The 17,175-nt window shown below is 39.9% G+C and overlaps 2 protein-coding genes across 3 annotated transcripts in view; one reads left to right on the top strand and one right to left on the bottom strand.

Moving 5' to 3' along the window:
• Positions 1 to 17,175, bottom strand: part of nt5dc1 (5'-nucleotidase domain containing 1) — an 81,259-nt gene that overhangs the window by 63,164 nt on the left and 920 nt on the right. The window contains exons 2-6 of the mRNA XM_003452980.5: positions 16,747 to 16,838; positions 7,942 to 8,013; positions 7,743 to 7,852; positions 7,261 to 7,340; positions 7,080 to 7,161 (exon numbers count right to left, since the gene is read on the bottom strand). Of these exons, the coding sequence (XP_003453028.1) occupies positions 7,080 to 7,161; positions 7,261 to 7,340; positions 7,743 to 7,852; positions 7,942 to 8,013; positions 16,747 to 16,838 (436 nt within the window). The remainder of the gene's footprint in view (positions 1 to 7,079; positions 7,162 to 7,260; positions 7,341 to 7,742; positions 7,853 to 7,941; positions 8,014 to 16,746; positions 16,839 to 17,175) is intronic.
• Positions 745 to 7,090, top strand: col10a1b (collagen, type X, alpha 1b). 2 transcript variants are annotated; one of them, XM_019346131.2, is made up of 4 exons: positions 745 to 896; positions 1,229 to 1,361; positions 4,566 to 5,085; positions 5,272 to 7,090. In XM_019346131.2, the coding sequence occupies exons 2-4, from the start codon at positions 1,244 to 1,246 to the stop codon at positions 6,416 to 6,418; spliced, it is 1,785 nt and encodes a 594-aa protein (XP_019201676.1). In that variant the 5' UTR covers positions 745 to 896; positions 1,229 to 1,243; the 3' UTR covers positions 6,419 to 7,090. The 2 variants fall into 2 exon arrangements, with proteins under 2 accessions (XP_019201676.1, XP_003453030.1); XM_003452982.5 differs by having other exon boundaries at positions 4,566 to 7,090.

The following is a 17,175-nucleotide window of genomic DNA, read 5'->3' on the forward strand; positions in this document are numbered from 1 at the left end:
AAAAATTACACAGACAATATACAGACATAAACATGCCAGCACCATGACAGGTTTTTACTCTGAGAAATATAAACCTGAACACAAATGAAAGGTCAGACTGCTGAGCTTGGAAATGCATTTAGAAGAGTACACACAGTCTGCTGAAAATTACACATGAGAAAGGGAAAGTTTCCAGCAGCCATTAAAAGATGGGTGCAAATTCACATTTAACCCAATGTGACTGAAAATAGCTGTCTGGTCCATATAGCGCACCGCATCCTGACCAGTACAGAGCCTTCAGACTGGAAGAAAATATTGTCAGACTTGCACAGTCTTTACTTTTCCAGAAAAAACATCCCATCACAACCCACTTAGTCAATAACTTGATGTTTTTAGGTTTTAAGAAAACACCTATGTTTGTGCAATTAAAAATGCTAAAGAAGGGCACTAACGCAGACATCTGTCACAAGAGTGCCAGTCAAAAGAGCTGTTAAAGGTGTTATGTTCACAGATCACCCTCACTGGGACATGTCACCCGTAGGAAGTCTGCTAGGAATCCCCTGACTGCTGCTGCTCCGCACAGACAGAGAGAACCAGAAGGAGTGAGGAGGGAGAGAGAGAGAGAGAGAGAGAGAGAGAGAGAGAGAGAGAAAGAGAGAGAGAACATCACCCTCGAGTGACAAGTGACATGGCACCATCATTAAAGATGACATCAGAATAAGGGAGGAACTTCCAGCAGGCAGATCCTCCACGCTGCTAAAGACCAGTATAAATACCTTGAGCCCAGTGCCCTGGGAAGCAGCAGCAGCCGCTCAGACAGTCAAGACAGACTCCACAACTAAGGATATACGAGCACCACGCCGGGACAGCAGCCTCCCAAGTTCCCCACTGTTTCTCCAGAGGCCTAAACCTTCCCGGTAAGGTGGCTTTTGCCTGATTTCAGGGGAATGAATGTATCAGGGGATTCCCAGCTGCAGCCTGGCTCTCACTGAGAGGTGGGTCCGTGGCAGAGTGCTGACCGTAATGAGCCATGTGCTGCAGCTGGGTTTACACTAGGAGAGAGATTGCACCTGAGAGTGCGGATCCAACAAACTAGATTTCTTCTAGCAGTGAATCAATAGATGTATTTTTTTTTTTTTTTAAAGACAAGCCAGTTTAGTTTTCAGCCATCTCCTCCACTTGCACTGATTGTATGTGAAAATGCTTTTTCTCATAAAAGTGATTTTCTTTTTCATTTTTGTCTTTGCAGGTTTAGCGTCACAAGATGGACCTGAGGGTAACAAGCCTCCTCCTCGTCCTCCTAGCATTAGCTGAGGCAACGCCTGAGAGGTATTATCATGTCCCAAAAGTGAGCAAGACTCCCTACCCTGTCAAGAGTCATGGTGAGTTTTATTGTGTGTGTTTTATTTTCATAAAAATTCCAATGGCAAATCGAGGGGGAGCCAGAATAGAAAACATGCCTTAAAAAAAAAAAAAAAACATGCAAAAAGTGCATCTATTTCTTTTAGTATGTTAACTCCAGACAAGCCCAGTGTTCAAATGACTGCAGGCTGGAACGCAGACCTCTTTTAGATTGCATCAATTTCATAATCCATCACATTTTTGTTGAGCAGTTAAAACCAAATGAAAGTGCTAAAAAGGAACAGATGACACTTGTCATATTTTGTAACCTGCTCTATTGCTGAAAAAATGAAAAATCAGGGAAACAGTACAAATGATGAATAAGATGAATCAAGATCTTGCATTTTGCATACATTTATTTTGAGAGTACAGTTCACCAAACTCTACAAAGGTCAGCACTGACCTGGTGGACATTAAGTTACAAAAGGTATAAAGGTTTAAAAACTTGACCAAAATAAAATAATAGTCATTTTTAATAAAACTTATAATATTCACTGGATTGCTTGCAAACCATGTAGGGTTCTAGCCACATACTTAAATAAGCATAGCTTTAAAAACTTGAAGATTTTGCCTTTTACAGGCATTTTTGGCTCATACTGTTACAAGATTCCAGTTTGGGTATGCTAGCCTGAATATTCCATATAAAGGGAGAAGACGTGAACCTAAGCCTAACTCTGTCACTTACGATAAACTGGTTGCCAGCAACCTGGTGGATATTAAGAGGTTTAAAAAGGAAACTCAAAGGAAGGTTTTCAAGTCACCATCTCACGACAAAATTGCCGTTGGAGCTGTCACCACTGATCTGATAACCTGCATGAACCCTGCAAACACAGCAGCCTTTTACATAGGTTGAAGACAATCTTTCAACTAGCTACACGTCATTATCCTCATCATCATTATCATCGCTACGAATGTCACGTATCCTGGCAAACTCCTGACTCATATACATATGGAAAGTGCCACCCTCCTTAATTAAGTGCTATCAAGCAGGTCCAGTAAACTGCTGTGTACCGCTGTATATAACTGAAAGGTGGGGTAAAGCTGTAAGCAGGCACTTGTGCTCTGGATAAATTAAATTTAAAGAGGAAAGCTGTGTATGTGTCATAAAAACAAAGCAGCAGTTATGACACAACAACCAAGATGATGCCTAAAACTAAATTTTAAACCCCAACCCCCAACCCCAAAGAGTCAAACTTTGAGGACTTATTTCTGCTGCTTTGCTCTGATGTGGTTTTGACTTGTGTTCCTTTACGTAAATCTAGATTTCAAAGTCAACAATGCCAGCTCAAATTTGACAAATCTCCAAAACAGATGCTACGACCACGTTGTAGGCACGCCCTCGCAAACTGCCTTGTGGTATTAAAATCACACCATACAATTATAAGGGAAAAAAACCTATACAGGCTGCGGAGAAAGCTCTCACAAGTTCAAACAGTAAATCTCACAAACAAACCACAGCAAATTTAATGGACCTTCACTCAGCTGAAAGAATGGAACCAGTCTTTCTAATATAAAAGACAGAATCAAGAGTCAGACTGAGGGGGTATTTACTGAAGCAGCCAAACTGAGCGTGGATAATGACACTACACGGAATGTGAGCCTAACCATGCACAGTGTTTACAGGCAACACACAGTTCAGATCAGGGGTTAGCTACCGAGGCCAGTATCATCACCTTCATTTTGTGGTTTTCTTGGCTGCCAAAAATTCCCACATCTGGCACAAACATCTCCTGTGAGGTTTCAAGCACAGCCTTTATGTGACAGGAAAATGATAGCCCTCTCAGAGAACTTTTTTTTCTCAAAACACCATCTCAAAAGAGAGGCCAGCACACTTTGATTTATTTCTCTGACAGGTCTTCTTTTGACAATGATGCATCCAGAGTTATGATGAAAAGTTACAGCATATATACAAATGATTTCTGTCTTGTTAATGTTAAAGCTCAGCATGCTCAGTGTTTCATTTTTACATTAAAAATGAAAATGCTAAGTATATTATTTATAAAGATACTTATAAGTAGACAGCTCTTGAAACTGTGTTATTTACTTTAACTAAAAGTATTAAATTAACTTTAAGATACTACCAAACTGAAAAATAATACATTTAAGTTTAAGTCATCAGTAAAAATTCAAATGCATGAACAACAAATGTAATCTCTTAATCTCAACCATGTCATCGGCAAAAGAATTAGGATTTGAGGTTAGGGTTGATTTTCACCAAACGGGCATATTTTCAGAACCTAAAAAATGTTGCCTTTCAAATCAAGTCTTTTACATGCACTTTGATCCTGCAGTTAACCCCCCATTTTTTAACGATTTCTATTTGCATATTTCAAAAAAGACAAAAACTCCTGATACATGGTAGATGTGAACCTAATCCTAATCCAAACCAGTCTGCTAGCAACCTGTTTGATGTTAAGAGGTCAAGAGACAACACAACTAGACTGTCTGTACCGTAAGTTTGAAGAACAAACTGCCAACTTTGTTCATGACGCTCCCTATCTACTGTCCAATTGGAGTAAAGCTATAAATAGTTTGTATTGTTATTTTAATTGGAGAAAATGAACTATGCTTAACTACACCTATATTATAGTTTAGCACACATATTCATCTCACCGTAGCCATTACTTGTACTTGTATTGTACTTTATGTGGCACGAAATGCATTAAGATGATGTTGATTTTATGCCACTAACTACACATTTACTAGCATGGGCAGTACAGGAAATGGATGGGTGCAGTATTGGGTGCACATATACAGCTGTTGTTAATAGGAGAGGGTACAACTGGGTCTTATACCAGCAAGCATAAGCTGTGTGGGAGCAACACCACAGATTACTGTGCTGTGAAGATCATGCTGTGAAAAACCCACTCCACAATTTACAGGGATCAGTGTTTCAAGTCAGATTGTGATCTTATGGAGCAGAGATCACAAGTCAGGGTTATCCAAGGGTCATAAAGGCTGTACAATAAAAGGGCATAAGATGCTCTATTATGAAGCAACTATCTCAACGTATAAATTCAATTTCAGTTCATCAATACATTAACTAAATTCAATGATAAAGATAGAGCTGACCAAAAGCTAAAAACAAAAAAAACAAAAAAAAAACAGAGACATAATAACATTTTGACATATACATTCTATCAACTGATTAATTAAAATTTTTGTGGGTTTTTTGTAATCCCTAGCTGTTGAAGGCCAGCCAGGCCCTCAAGGTCCTCCAGGTGAGCCAGGACCAATGGGACCTCCTGGACCTCCTGGAAAGAGTGGTGTGGGACACACTGGACCACAAGGCCCACCTGGACCACCCGGACCACCTGGTTTCACTCAAGCAGGTAAACCTGGTGTCCCAGGTAGCCCTGGAAAATCAGGTGCCCCTGGAAAGCCTGGAGAAAGAGGTCAGCCTGGCGCAACTGGACCAATGGGTCACAGAGGTGCACCTGGTACCCCTGGATCTCCTGGACCTTCTGGACTTTCTGCTGTTGGAAAACCTGGACCATCTGGGATCCCTGGAGCAATGGGTCCAAGAGGAGAGCCTGGTTTAAAGGGACATCCTGGAATTCCTGGTGTTCCTGGACCCAAAGGAGAGAGAGGCATTGGAATTCCTGGCGTTCAAGGACCAGCAGGGCCTGTTGGGCCAATGGGCCCATCTGGAATGCCTGGAAAACCTGGAATTGGTAAACCTGGTGCCACCGGCTATCCTGGAGAACCTGGCAAGCCTGGTGAGCCTGGAAGAGATGGTTCACCTGGACCAATGGGTGTGTCAGGGCCAAAGGGTCATACTGGGCCTCCAGGCACAGGAGCACCAGGAAAACCCGGTCAGAATGGCACCCCAGGTATGCCTGGACCAATGGGAGTAAAAGGTCCACAGGGCCCTGCTGGTCAGCCAGGCTCACCTGGCATGCCAGGTGTTGGCAAAACAGGTGAACCTGGAATTCCAGGTAGCAGAGGAGCCCCCGGTAGTCCAGGAACTACTGGTCAAAAAGGAGAGCCAGGCCCAACTGGATTTACCGGTCAGCCAGGTGCTACTGGTCCCATGGGTCCAGCTGGCCCACAGGGTGCAAGAGGATTTCAGGGTGAGGCAGGCCCAGTTGGGCCCAAAGGTGACATTGGCATGGTAGGTGCACCAGGCCCAAGAGGAACCAAAGGAGAACAGGGAGCTCAAGGTTTCACTGGAAAACCAGGCACCCCTGGAGCAGTAGGTCCACCAGGAATCCCAGGTCATAATGGTGCTCAAGGTCCAAAGGGTTCACAAGGCCATGCAGGTGCCCCAGGACTCCCAGGTATTAATGGTGCCCAAGGGCCAAAGGGACACACAGGCGCCCCAGGAGCACCAGGTAAAAGCGGTGAGTCTGGACTGCCTGGACCAATGGGACCCGTTGGACCTCCTGGTCCTTCAGGTCCCGCTGGACTCAAGGGTCATCCAGGTCTTCCAGGTCCACCTGGCCCAGCTGGCTTGACAGCTAAGGGAATTCAGGGTCCCCATGGTCCCCCTGGAATTCCAGGTGCCAGAGGTCATGATGGTCTCCCAGGTCCTTCTGGTCCTCCTGGACCACCTGGTCCACCAGGAGAGGTGGTCTACCACCATGAGAAGAGCATGCCAATCAAATCTCATGAGGTTTTGATGCCTCAGATGATTAAGGCTCCTATGTCCGCTTTTAGTGCTGTGCTAACCACGGCCTACCCCCCAGCGGGAACCCCTATTCAGTTTAACCAGATTCTGTACAATGGAGAGAACCATTATGACCCTCACAGTGGCGTGTTTACCTGCCAGGTCCCAGGCCTCTACTATTTCAGCTATCACATTCATGTCAATGGTGCCAATGCTTTGGTGGCCCTCTACAGAAATGAGGAGCCAGTTCTTTTCACCTATGATGAGTACAACAAGGGCTTCCTGGATGAGATGGCAGGCAGTGCTGTTCTCCAGCTGTATACAGGTGACAGAGTCTATATTCAGGTCCCTGATGAGGAGAGTAATGGCATATTTGCTGCCGATAATGTTCACTGCGGTTTCTCTGGGTTCTTGATTGCCTCAACGTGATTTCACAAATCCAAATAAACCTCAAAACCTTACAAAACATTTAAATACTCAGAGAAAAATATCACTTTACAAAGTTCATAATTTGGATTGCAGATTAAAGAAAAATGTGGTTACAAGTTTTAAAGGTTTAACCGCCTCATTTAAATGTCTTCAATTTGCTAAGAAGTTGTTCAGACATTTATTGCAGATTAAAAATGATCACTTTCCCCAGTTTACTTTGTGTGTGCCTTTGGAAATTTAAAATCCATGAAACATAACAACATAAGATACATGATACTTTAAGTGGTGCTCTACAACTGCCTGTAACATTTACAGCATGTCTTTTACTTGTGTTTGCTTTATTAATGTCTGTTGTTTAAGATTTTTCCTGTAATATACATACAAAAAGACATACAAGAAGGCAAACGTGTACTATATGTCATTAGAGATCAGCACATTCTCACAAGCACTGTGACCAGGAAAGGAACGTCAGATAAAAAAATTCAAACCATTTTTTCTAAACAACTATGTCTCCTTGGATGTGTTAAGTTATGTACCACTCACTGACCAAAACATGGAATAAAAGTTCTTATTTGAAAACGAAAGATTACCTATGTGTGTTAATTTGTGTTCTTCTCATAGGAAATCTAAAATGTGTGCAGGTTTGTAATAAAATTCTTACCTCTGAATGCAGATGTGTTGTAATTGTGGTCAATGGCAGCCACCATGTCTTTCCAAAAGTCAGAATTCACCTCATTTCCTCGCTGTTTGAGAAACAAACATAAATTAAGTTTCAGTATGTGTTCTCTTCATGAAAATGCCAACCAATATTACAAATCTCACAGTAACAAAACAAAAATCACCTTGTGCAACATGTCAACGACTCGTCCACAAAGAAGGGCACCAGGCAGATCAAAGTAGTTATCATAGAAGTAGTATTTTGCTGCAAAGACCAAAAGAAAATATCAGCAAATGAATGAAATGTAAAAAAAAAATGGTGAAAAAATATAAAGAAAATATACATTAGCTTCTCAACTGCTTAAGCTCTAACAAGTCACTGGCAAACCACTACACCTGAATTTAGCCACAAACTAAAAAAGCACAGTTTCAAAAACACTACAGTCAAAGATACTTCCTTTCAAATCAAGTTTTTCACATGCATTCTGCTGTAAGCTTATTACTTAGTTTAAGATTATTATTCAGTAAGGTATCCCAAATAGGTGAAATTTCCATATAAAGGAGAAGACATCACCAACCCACAGGTCTCTAGTGATATGGTAGATATTAAGAAGTCAGGAGCTAACAGCTTACAGTTACTGATTGATACAGATGGATGTAAACATACAAGATCTCGTGAAGGAGGTACTGAGGCTGTTAAAGTGCTTCCACTCTCTTTTGGGGCCATAATGTTTGATGATTTCTTCTGTGCTGAGATCACTGGTTCCATGTGTCGCTCTATTCAAACAGAAGACAAACCGCGATAAAGTTATCATCTCACTTTGAAGTTCTGTGAACGCTGAAACTGTCATGATGCAGACTCATACCTTAAGACAGTTCCATCTTCCGCTAGCTTTACAAGGTTTCCATCCTCCAGATCCACCACTAGCCCTTTAAAACTGAGCACAAAAGTCTCTGTTAGAAAAACTATCTGCAGTTATGTGATTTACAAGTACAAAATCAGTGGTCAAGCAATTGTTTGCCATCTGTTGAGCATACCAATTGTCGGTTTCACTGTGTGTTCAGTGTAAAATGCTTATACACCACAGCCAGATGGATAAAGAATGCGTATGCACAAAAACTTGCATAAATGGGAAATGTGCATTAGAACTATAGCAACACCAGGCGTACGTCTGACCATACCTACAACTCTGTTTTTAAGCAAGGCAAGACCTTTGAACTTGAGCAAAATAATAAGGTGAAGCCATATTTAACATTTAACAGCAACATTTTCACATTTCAAATTGTAGCCTAATAAATGGGTGCTATAAATAGCTGATGTTTTCCTTCTGCTAACTGACATACTTTTTTCTTTTTTAAATCTGCCAGGTCCTTTTGTTCTAAATGTAGAGTTGATAGCTTCCATTACTCTTTCTCCGTTGAGTAGTTTTTCTTTTGCTGTCTGATATCAGATCTAAGATCGCAAACACACATTTCTATTGTGAATTTACATCCATCCATGGCTAATAAAGGGAGAGGGAATGAGCCACAGGTGTAAAAACATAAGACGACTAACATTTATTAAACAAGACTGTGTCCATGCACAGCTTTATAAATCTGATAAAAAATAATGTGTGGGTAAATTACAATAAAGTTTCTTGCATCTATGTAGCATTTTATCGTAACTTAAAGACTGTTATCAGGGTGTAGATGCCATAAAAGTACAAAAACAACTCCAAATTGATTGATTATTAATGAGCTTTTCAACCTGAAAACACCAACATGAATTTTGTAATACTATCACTTTCGTTGGTGAATGCTTCCTGAATTACCATGAGGTTAAGGAATAGCCAGTTTTGCATAGTAAATAAGGATGTGAGCAGTTATTCTGATAGAGGCTTACTAGTCACAATAGTTGGCTGAAGCGTTGGTTCTAAGATGCCACACAGCCACCCACCACTAACAGAATGCAGTAACAGTTTGAAATGTCTAGTGTATACATACAGTCTTGGTAAAAGTTGTTGGTAAACAATTTACAAGATGCTTAAATGGGGAAACAAAATCAGACATGTCTACAAGCCTAAAAGTAAGAAAACACTTACTGAGCCTGAGCCTTGTGGGCTAGGCTAAACCAGCCCACTGTAAAAATACAGCATACAATCCTGACAAAAACAAACTATAACCTCTGATGATCCTACTATTTTACATGTCAAGACATAAGAAAAACATGTCTATTCTTTACCAGGACTTAAGATAAGTAAATACAAAAGACTGCACTGCCTCATTATTTATTTAACTAAAACTAAACCAAAATGAAGAAGCGGTATAGTCTATGATTCCATAGCTTGTTGAACCACCTTTAGCAATGGTTTTCTGTGTGACTTTATCACTTATTATTACCTCTTACATGATTGTTGAGGAGTTTTGTACAATTTTCTTTTACAATGCTGCTTCGGGTCACTGAGGTTTCTGGGAATTTGGCTGTGCACAGCTCCTTTAAGGTCTTGCCACAGCATTTCAGTCCAGGGGCGGATCTAGAGAAATTTTCTTAGGGTGGCATGAGGGTGGCAAAGAAATCAAATGGGGTGGCAAAATCCAAGCATTTTTTTCCCCAAACACATATGTAGGTGGTTACATATGGTTAAATGGTTCAAATGCAGTAAGTATACACGTTTTTCATATAAATATAGTCTATAACTTAATTATTGTCTGTAGCCCACATAATTAAACACTTTAGTTACATAAAACATGTGAGTTTTGATTCTATGTACTGTATAGCCCAGGGATCGGCAACCCGTGGCTCTGGAGCCGCATGCGGCTCTTTAGTCCTTGTACTGCGGCTCCGTGTGGTTTGGGAAAATACATTACAAGTATTTAGCTGAAGTGCATTTTATTTGTGTTTAGTTCTTAACTTGTAGTTCTATATTGGAAGATTGTTGTGATTTTGAAATATAAAAATAAAATTATATTTATTTTTTTCATCGCTCAAAATAAGCGTCACACTCGGGGAAGCCGGTGTACCTACCCACCGAAACGCCGTGCATTTATCGAGACTTTCAACCCCAGATAGGCCAATTATGGATCTTCGGATCCACATTATGTCGGCAGCTGTTCTCAACCGTGAACTATGTTAAAAACAAACACCGCTCCCGCCTCACAGATGACAGCTTACAGTCCTGCGTAAAGATGAAAGCCCCGATTTGCAGACGCTGTGAGCAGAGGTTCGGGACCAGAAGTCTCATTGTAAACATATCACGGCAGACCCGACGATGTTTGCATGGACATGCTTTTCAGCATCTCTTTAATGACCACTTTTCATACGCGGTTGCTGTATGCATACAGCTGGTTGTAGCTTTTCAGCTCACAGCCCGACATATACCAACAACAGCAGAGAGAGCACAGACTTTAAGGCGGCGAGGCGTGATTGCAGGTGCCGCTCAGGTGCGTCCGACTCCCATTCAGTGGCACTGCAGACCACGCCCCGCCACACACATTAACAAGGTAAAATAGATATTTAGGCAGAATTTTGCAAATATCTATTTTTTTTTTAGCAGCATAGTGCTTTTATTCCAATTACTTTTTAAAAGGGTGGCGGCTCACAACAGTTTTTGTTTGCTACATGGATCATTTTAGTTCAGCTGGGTGTCTTTCCTTTTGTTATATTTCTTTAAGAGTTCAAAATGTGTTAATTACATAAATAAAATGTAATTTTCTCTGTAGCACCTCATGGATTTTTTGCTCTGTGGATTCTTTTAAAAAGCAGTTAAAGACTTTTCTGTTCAAACAAGCCTTTTGTTGATCTACATATTTTATATTCTTTACATTATTTACATTTGATCTTTTACATTGTGTATAATGTCTATTGATTGTATTGTTTATTTTAATATTTGTGTACAGCGCTTTGTGACTGCCTGTCTGTGAAAAGCGCTTAATAAATAAACTTTACTTACTTACTTTAGTTGTTCACACAAAGCACAAAGGTTAAAAAAACAATATATACAGTGTTATCTTCATTTTAGATTTCAAAAAGTATTTGCGGCTCCCAGTGTTTTCTTTTGCGTGGAAACCGGGTCCAAGTGGCTCTATGGGTGTTAAAGGTTGCAGACCCCTGGTATAGCCTGTATAATAAATAAATATGTAGCCCAATAAGAATAAAATCCAGAAAGCTACACAACATGGGGCGGTTCATTTACAAACACAAGTCTAACTTAAATTTCACACTGTTTTTTGTTAGAAAACAATCACATTGTTACATGTTAAATTACACAAAATGTCAGAAATCTGCACTGCACTGTCATGAACAAAAATTTAAACCTAATTTTTCATGATTTGTTGGATTAACCCACTGAGGTCTGAAATACAACCGGCCATTTTTGACTCCTTTTGAGTTTACGTTTGTATTTCACCCTCAGATTGTTTCATTTTATTTTTTCCCCTTGCCTTGTTTGGTGTCATTCTTTTCAGCTCAACTGAATTTAGTTGTTTTTTTCACTGACATACTGCATTAGTATTACTGATCTGAAGTCACACAAAGAACCTAAAATCCTAGAAGTATTTTTTTACTGTAAAAAAACCACAGACACGTTGGGCAAATTGTTATAACTTGAAATGCAAATATAAAATGTACATTTTGTAAACATATACAACTATTTATCTAAAAATGCAGCCAATACACCTGATGTTTTTTTTCATTTTGTATAAGATTTTAAAAATATTACTAAAACTAAAACGAGAGAACAATCAGGTGTCGCAATAAGATGCCCCACAAATTATATGTGCCAGTAAAAAAAAAGTTTGTCCACCAGAAGACAGAGGAGAACAGCACAGGGATAAACCTGCAGGCCTGACAACAGGTGGTGTATCACTCCGCTGGTTTTCTACTTAGAAACAGTGTTCGCAAATGTGCCTTTGTGACATTCATTAGTGCCCTCACTGACACACAAAACAAAATGACTACACAACAGAACAACTACACAAGACAACACAACACACTAAGTATACACTCCACACTAAACGTCACAAATCTCCCACATCTAAAAACTCTCTCTCTCTCTCTCTCTCGCGCTGTCGTTACCGTCACTCCCAAAACTTTTCCCTCTTCCTAAACAACCAAATCCCACATGTTGACTTTTTTTTAAATTGGTCGACATGGTGCATTTTTCCACCAATAGGAAAGAGGTGGCTTTTTCCCTTTCTTTACCGTTTTCGCACTGTCATTAGAAAACGCTTAAAACACACACACACACACACAAAAACGTGACGACAGTATTTAGAAAAAAGCGTGGCTTATATATATTATCATAACTCTGGATTTACTGGCCTGTAATTAAAATTTAAAAACTTTGAAGTCCGAACTTTCAATGTGGGCTGAAATAGAGACTCAGCGTAGCTGCAGCGTGTTGCTATGTCAGCTTACATCAGTCATGTGATTTGGAGGTGCAGCGTGTCCGTGGACCACATATCACTCACCTTCCTTCCATTTCCAGAGTGTAACAACCAACCACCTGTGTAAAATCCGAAATTCCCATGGTGTTGTTCAAAATGTGCTCTGGCACAATCATAAACATTGCTTGCTACTGAAAACAAGAAAAAAGCCGGTCCTGCTATGGGCTGAACCATTTGTTACTGGTGCAGGGGGGGAACACTATCCAATATATTCAGTTTTAGCATTTATATTCACTGTTGACTGTAACTACGCTCAAACTGTTAATGCTATATTATTTTAATAAACAACACTGTCATATGCAAAACTGGGGTGGCACTTGGGGTGGCAAGGGATCATTTTAGGGTGGCACTTGCCACCCCATGCCACCCTTCTAGATCCGCCCCTGTTTCAGTCCAGTCTTAAATCGAGCCATTGCAACACCTTTATTCTTTTCTTTTTCAGCCATTCTTTCAGATTTTCTGCTCCACTTGGGATCATTATCATGTTCCATGGCATAATAATTGCTAAGCTTGAGCTGTCAGATAGGTGGCCTCACACATAAACAAGGCCAAATCATCAGCCCTTCACCACTGTTCTGGACAGTCGGTATTGTGCTCATCTCCTTTGTTTGGTTTTCTCCAAACATGGCACTGTGCATTGTGGATAGATAACTTTTACATGTCGGAAAGCTGTGCTGCCATGTTCTTTTTAGATAGAAGAGGTTTACTCCAGGCAACCCTGCCAAACAAGCCACACTTTCTCAGTCTTATTCTGATTTTAAATAAGATTAGAGTGATCTCTCTCTCCTCAGCCACCTCCTCTAGCTTGTCTGGGGGAACACAAAGGCTTTCCCAGGCCAGTCAAGAGATATAATCTCTCCAGTATGTCCTCCACTTTAAAGTTTACTGTGTTGTGTTTAGCAATGCTTAGTGCTGAGATGGGACAGTTTTCCAATTTCGTTGTACTATTGTTAGGGCTGCTCAATTAATCGAATTTTATTCTCGATTACGATCTGGGTTTTCAACGATCATTAAAAATGACTGAGCCGATTATTAGGACCTCCCTCGTGCTTTACTCTCGCGCTGCTCCGTGTGGCAAATCGAGCGCACCTCTCTGCGTTTCGACCACGCGTCACAAGAGGACCCGAGGGAAGCTCGGAAAGCTAAGCAGAAGTTATTTGGAGAGGAGAGGATAATGGCTGCTGAAGAAAGAATGCCGTTGGTTGAAAAGAGAGGTAAAACGACTTCAGTGGTGTGGAAACCAATGTCCCCTCTAAGCTGCGCACGTGCGCAATTGCGCACTGCTGGCACGGTCTCTGCGCACAGAAAATCTGCGTTGCGCACAAAAAAAATCTAACCTGAATTGAAATTAAAATTAAAACTTTAACAATTCTGTTTTGCAGTGTTAGTCAGTAAGTGACTGGCTGCTCCTGTATGGGATTAGAACGATGCCACCTTATCCTATAGTCCAGCCAATAATGCGATTCACATTCGTATATACGCAGCCAATCAACGTCGTTGACAGGCTATGACAGCGTCCTTATGTGCCGACACCGGTGTTTTAGCTAGCAAAGCGGCGTGGTTGATGTGCAGTGAAGCCACATTAATGACAAAGTGTACAACCATTGGAGAGGTGAGCAGGACAGACGGAACAATTGACGGAAAAAGTGTGGACTTTATACCAGTTTTTAAATTGTGTTGATAGGCCACGTAAAACCAGAGTTATGATAAAAATATATGCAATGTTTGGTTTTCTTCCTGAATACTATCGTTATTTATATTTACTGCGGGAAGAAACGGTAAAAACGGCGTTTTATAAGGAAAACGCTCGAAAGCACTCTCCGCCAGTGAGCAAAAACAAAACCAAACCCCCCCCCTTTCCTATTGGTCGAAAAAAGTACCATGTCGACCAATCAAAAAATGATATGGCAACGTGGCATCTAGTTGTTAAGAAACGGGGGGAAGTTTTAGGAGTGACGGCGGTGTTCTGAGATGTGAGAGATTTGAGACGTTTAGCGCAAATCTTGTGTAGTTAGTGTGTAGTGTAGTCAATAGTTTTGTTGTGTGTGTCAGAACAATGAGGCGACTGCTGAATGTTACAGGTGTTACAGGAGTGATACATCTCCTGTTGTCAGGCCTGCAGGTATCAGGCTGTTGTTCTCCTTTATCTCATAGTGGACAGAAATTATTTTTTGGAGTGGCACAAATAATTTGTGTGGCATCAGATTTGATGCAGAACAGCTGATTGTTCTGTAAATAGTTTGAAATGTTTATTTAAAAACGCCTTGGCTGCATTTAAAAAAATAAATAGCTGCAAAAAACTTTGTTGTTTGCCAAAGTGAGTTACTTTTTTGAAGAAGTAACTATATAATTAATTGCCCAACATTGGTCATTATAAACTGTATTTTGCAGACAGAGAGTTACAGGACTCTCCCAGACCACAGACTCATAATACAAGTCAGAGCTTTATGTAAAAAAAGAAAGAAAGAAAGAAAGTTGTGTTTTCAAAATTGGAGTTCAATTTATTTTTACTTCCAATAGTGTTAACATACTACACAGGTCATGAACAGGATTTTTTAAATTTTCATTGTAAGTGGGCTAAAGCAGTTAATTAAAAGTAGTCTAACATAAATGTAAATGCTGTAATTTGATTATTTTAATAAACCATGTAACTTGGATGGATTAGATGCTGGCGTGACCACAGTGCACACGTCTGATGTCGCTCACAGTGGTCCAAGGGATCGCTCAGGGAGTTTGTGTGTTCGCTCAGACACATGAAATATTTGAGGGAACATTGGTGGAAACATTATGGGTTCGCGGAGTCAGAGGTGGATCAAATATTGTGCAGTATTTTGAAGTTCACTAAACATAGATGTTTACATTTTTCATTTATTTTTTATATTGCAAACATTTGCACTGTAATCAGTATTTGCACACTATTTTACATTATTTTTTGACAATCTTTAAAGCCATTATTCAATACATTGTTATTGTTAAATAAATATCGTCAAATAATCGAGATCTCAATTTCGGTGAAAATAATCGTGATTATCATTTTTGCCATAATCGAGCAGCCCTAACTATTGTACTAAGTATGACTGTGCAATGACAATAAAGAGTTATCTTATCTTATGCATTCAACAATTCGTATTTTTCACATGATGCCACATCGTTACAGAAACACTGATCTAAAGATCAGAACTAGGATTATGAGTGTAAAAAGGGCTTAGCCACTTAGTTGAACCACTGTGAATTCTGTACAGTACTAGCAAAACAGTAGTGTACAGAATACGCAGTGCCTCCTTTTAACTGGTATAATCTATCTAAAACATTACTGATGAATCACTTGAGCCCTGTAAGGCATATATGCTGGCCCTGAAGCTAATTGCAGAATCATTAACAAGCTAATGTTAGGAAGCTTTATTTTTAAACAACAACTTGCATTACATGTATTGCATATAATATTAGGCTTTTCTGTACTTATTATTTATCAGAAGAAACAGGTTCAAGGTTTAAGTAGAATCAAGCTTTTGCCATTTTTGAGATAAATGAAATAAATCTCACCTTATCCAGCTAGCATTAGCCAATTAGCTGAAGAATTAGCTTTTCTTTTTTGTCCTGACATCCCTTATGAAGAGGAAATTTTGACCCATTCATATGTAAAACAGTTGCATAGCTTTTATACAGAATATATAAGGGACATTCTTTTTTATGCTTTTGTCCTGGTGAAAGTACTCAAGATATACTTAAAAAACCACCAAAGCGGAGCTCCTGCAATGACTTTGACTGATTAAAAGTGATTAAAATACAACTTTCAGTCTGTCCACACTTCTTTGGTTTTGTACGTATGAGAGGCCGAATATTTGTGGTTTGAAACAGATCCCAAATTGATATGTCTGCACTATGGTTTGATGAAATGTTCAGTAAGGTTGAATGGTGCTCTGCCCTTCAGGGCTTCACACAACTGAAAACTGTGAATAGGAATGCTTGCACTTCGGTGGGTGCTGATAGTGACATCTGAATGTGAATATTGATTTTACTTGGATATGGGTTAGTACTGGCCTACTAACAGTCAATACAGCAGAGGGAAAGATACATTCATCAATAATGAAGTGCAGGTTGACATGCTGTTCTTCAAAGATGTTACTTCTTTTTTAGCCATTAATATCAGATGAATGTAGTACCTGAGGGATCACCAGGTATTCATTACACATGTTCCTGTCCCACTTCGCTTTAGGCTGAGAAAACTGATGCTGCTGCTGACTCACCAGAAATCCCAGGTAGCAGGAGTTAGATTCAGCAGGTCTTTGTCATATCCTTTATGCTCCACCAGATATCTTGCAAAGCTCTCGTAGATAAGCTGTAAACACAAAAAGCACATAACATCACACACTGACGTGTACAGAGAGTGCTACTGAATGCCAAAAATATACAGGTTTGTATTCCAAATTAAGGCTATACTAAAGACATTCCTCATTCTTCTCTGGTGAACATTATTAGCATTTTTTCAACACGTTTTAAACTGGGGGTTTATTTATTCATATCTAAACAATGCTTTTTTTTTCTTAACAAGGTAATACAGACTCATTGCCAAAAAGGGACCCATTATGGCCCTGATATAACGAAGAACAACTAGTCATTACTTTTAACTTACTTATAAGGTTTTTTTTTAATTTACAGCAATAATTATTATAGCA

This window comes from Oreochromis niloticus, linkage group LG15, assembly GCF_001858045.2.
Source record: "Oreochromis niloticus isolate F11D_XX linkage group LG15, O_niloticus_UMD_NMBU, whole genome shotgun sequence".
Taxonomy (NCBI): Eukaryota; Metazoa; Chordata; class Actinopteri; order Cichliformes; family Cichlidae; genus Oreochromis; species Oreochromis niloticus.